This window comes from Eretmochelys imbricata, chromosome 14 (assembly GCF_965152235.1).
Source record: "Eretmochelys imbricata isolate rEreImb1 chromosome 14, rEreImb1.hap1, whole genome shotgun sequence".
Lineage (NCBI taxonomy): Eukaryota > Metazoa > Chordata > Testudines > Cheloniidae > Eretmochelys > Eretmochelys imbricata.
Window position 1 is genome coordinate 43,126,118 of NC_135585.1, and position 2,378 is coordinate 43,128,495.

At 46.5% G+C, this 2,378-nt stretch overlaps 1 protein-coding gene across 1 annotated transcript; it reads left to right on the plus strand.

The window, feature by feature from the left end:
- Nucleotides 1–511: 511 nt before the first annotated feature.
- Nucleotides 512–1,474, plus strand: LOC144274243 (olfactory receptor 14I1-like). Its single transcript, XM_077832903.1, has one exon. It carries the CDS (start codon nucleotides 512–514, stop codon nucleotides 1,472–1,474), a length of 963 nt encoding a protein of 320 aa, XP_077689029.1.
- The last annotated feature ends 904 nt before the right edge of the window (nucleotides 1,475–2,378 follow it).

Genomic DNA, 2,378 nt, shown 5'->3' on the forward strand with positions numbered 1-2,378 from the left:
TAGAATTGGTACCATGAATCAATCTGGAAAGAGGTAGCAGGCCGTCTGTGTGGAGGAATCATCACAGACGAGCTGCCACATAGGAAGCTGAGTGAGTCAATGTTGTATTTCTCTGGAAAGTGGGAATCAGGCTGTTGTCATTTTAGTATGTTAATTTCATGCCCAAGTTGTGGGCTTGCTGTTTGTCACACTAGGAAACCATCTGGGCTAGAATTGTTGGATTTGGACTGTACTTTGTCCCAGCCTTCATACTGCATTTTATCTAAGGCCAGAGCCTCAGAAGGCATAAACTGACCCAGCTCCATTGACTTTAAGTGAAATAATCCAGTTTTCACTAATGTGATAATGCATCTGATTAGTGCTCTGGCTGATGGAAGTGATGGTGTGGTGCACCCTTGGTATTCCCATCATGAGATATTACAGAGAGAGAATCAGGATCAATTCCTCTGGCACTCTAATCCTGACCATTGCCCTTCTCCTTCCCTCCCCAGACATCACACTGAGGAAGAAAATGTCCAACCGAACCACCGTGACCGAGTTCCTTCTCCTGGGATTCTCTGATGTTCGGGAGCTGCAGATTTTACATTTCATTGTGTTTCTAGTGATTTACCTGGCAGCCCTGATAGGGAATCTTCTCATCATCACAGTTGTTGTCCTCGACCACCATCTTCACACCCCCATGTACTTCTTCCTGATGAATTTGTCCATCCTAGACCTCGGCTCCATCTCTATCATTGTCCCCAGATCCATGGCCAATTCTCTCATGAACACCAGGTCAATTTCTTATTCTGGATGTGTTGCCCAAGTTTTTCTCTTTGTCTTTTTTGTTTCAGCAGATCTTGTTTTATTGACCGTCATGGCGTACGACCGATACGTCGCCATCTGCCAACCACTGCACTATGAGAGAGTGATGAACAGGAGAGCTTGTGTCCAAATGGCAGCTGGTGTCTGGATTGGTGTTTTTCTCTACGCTGCACTGCACACTGGGATCACGTTTGCAGTCTCCTTCTGTGGAGGCAACGTGGTGGGTCAGTTCTTCTGTGAAATCCCCCAGCTCCTCAAGCTCACCGGCTCTGACTTGTACCTCAGTGAAACTGGTACTATTGCCTTTAGTGTGTGTTTAGGCTTAAGTTGCTTTGTTTTTATAATTGTGTCGTATGTTCAGATCTTCAAAACTGTGCTGAGAATCCCCTCTGAGCAGCGCCGGCATAAAGCCTTCCTCACCTGCCTCCCTCACCTCACTGTGGTGTCCTTGTTCTTTTGCACTGCCACCTTTGCCTACAGTCATCCCACCTCCAGCTCAGCCTCAGCTCTGGATCTCGTGGTGGCTGTTCTCTATTCCGTGCTGCCAGCAGTGATGAATCCGATCATCTACAGCATGAGGAACAAGGAGATCAAAGCTGCATTGAGGAAACTGATAGGGTGGAGGTTATTCACCAGAAATAATCTGTCCATTTTTTCCCTTTGGTTGTGATTTCATTCCATGTTTCTTTATACATGTAATCCTCTGATGACATTATTATCTCCATGAGAACATGCTTTGCCATTTGCTTATGCAGAAAGCTGTATTTAGACTGGTAAAAATGCAGACAAACACAACTCAAGTCAGGGGAGTTACTGTAGATTTACACCAGTGTAGATAAGATCAGACTCTATCTATCTATCAAGTTTTTTGTACAGCCACCCATCACCACACTCTCTGAGCACCTTCCACCTCAAATGAATAGCCATAATCAAGTCCCTAGTGGACTTCATGAGGTCTCTGTGTCTTCTCCTTTTGGGGGGCACAAACTCTGCTTGGATTGAGCCTGCAACCTCGGACTTACAGAATGGATGAGATCAAACGAGGGGAGGGCATGTCTCAGGACCATCTTGTTTTTGAAGATCTGTAACTCTTGAGGGCTTAATGCATAAAGTTTCTGTGGTTAAGAAATCCCTTGGCTCAACACATGTTCCTCGCCTTCCTATCATATTCTTCTTAAAGGGGTTCAACTAGAAGCCTAGCATGAGCACAGCCTAGGTGAAGCTCTGGCAGAGTGTGTGTAGGTGTCTGGGGGCTTGGGAGAACTCAGACACTGGTTTTGAGTTGTAAGGCAGCTGGACAGTGGGCTCCAATGGCCAAGGGAAGGGCGTCAGACCAGAGGTCTGAGTTTGGCAGTGTTTCCTAGAGCCCCAGAGCTAGTGACGAAGAGACTCTACCCAGACGCAATTACCTTGGAAGTATGTGGCACCCAGAGATTGGGTCCGCTTTCACGAGATGGGTGACTGTATAAGTGGGTACCGGGCCAGGTTGTAAAAGCTATCTCGTCTGGCTTTTGTTTGGTTTTATCAGTTGGTCAGTTTGGCTTTGGGTTGTTTTTTCCCCCTTCTTTGGGGGA

Bases quoted from the DNA above. Each gene is read 5' to 3' on its own strand.
- LOC144274243 (XM_077832903.1), top strand. From the start codon at position 512: ATGTCCAACCGAACCACCGTGACCGAGTTCCTTCTCCTGGGATTCTCT.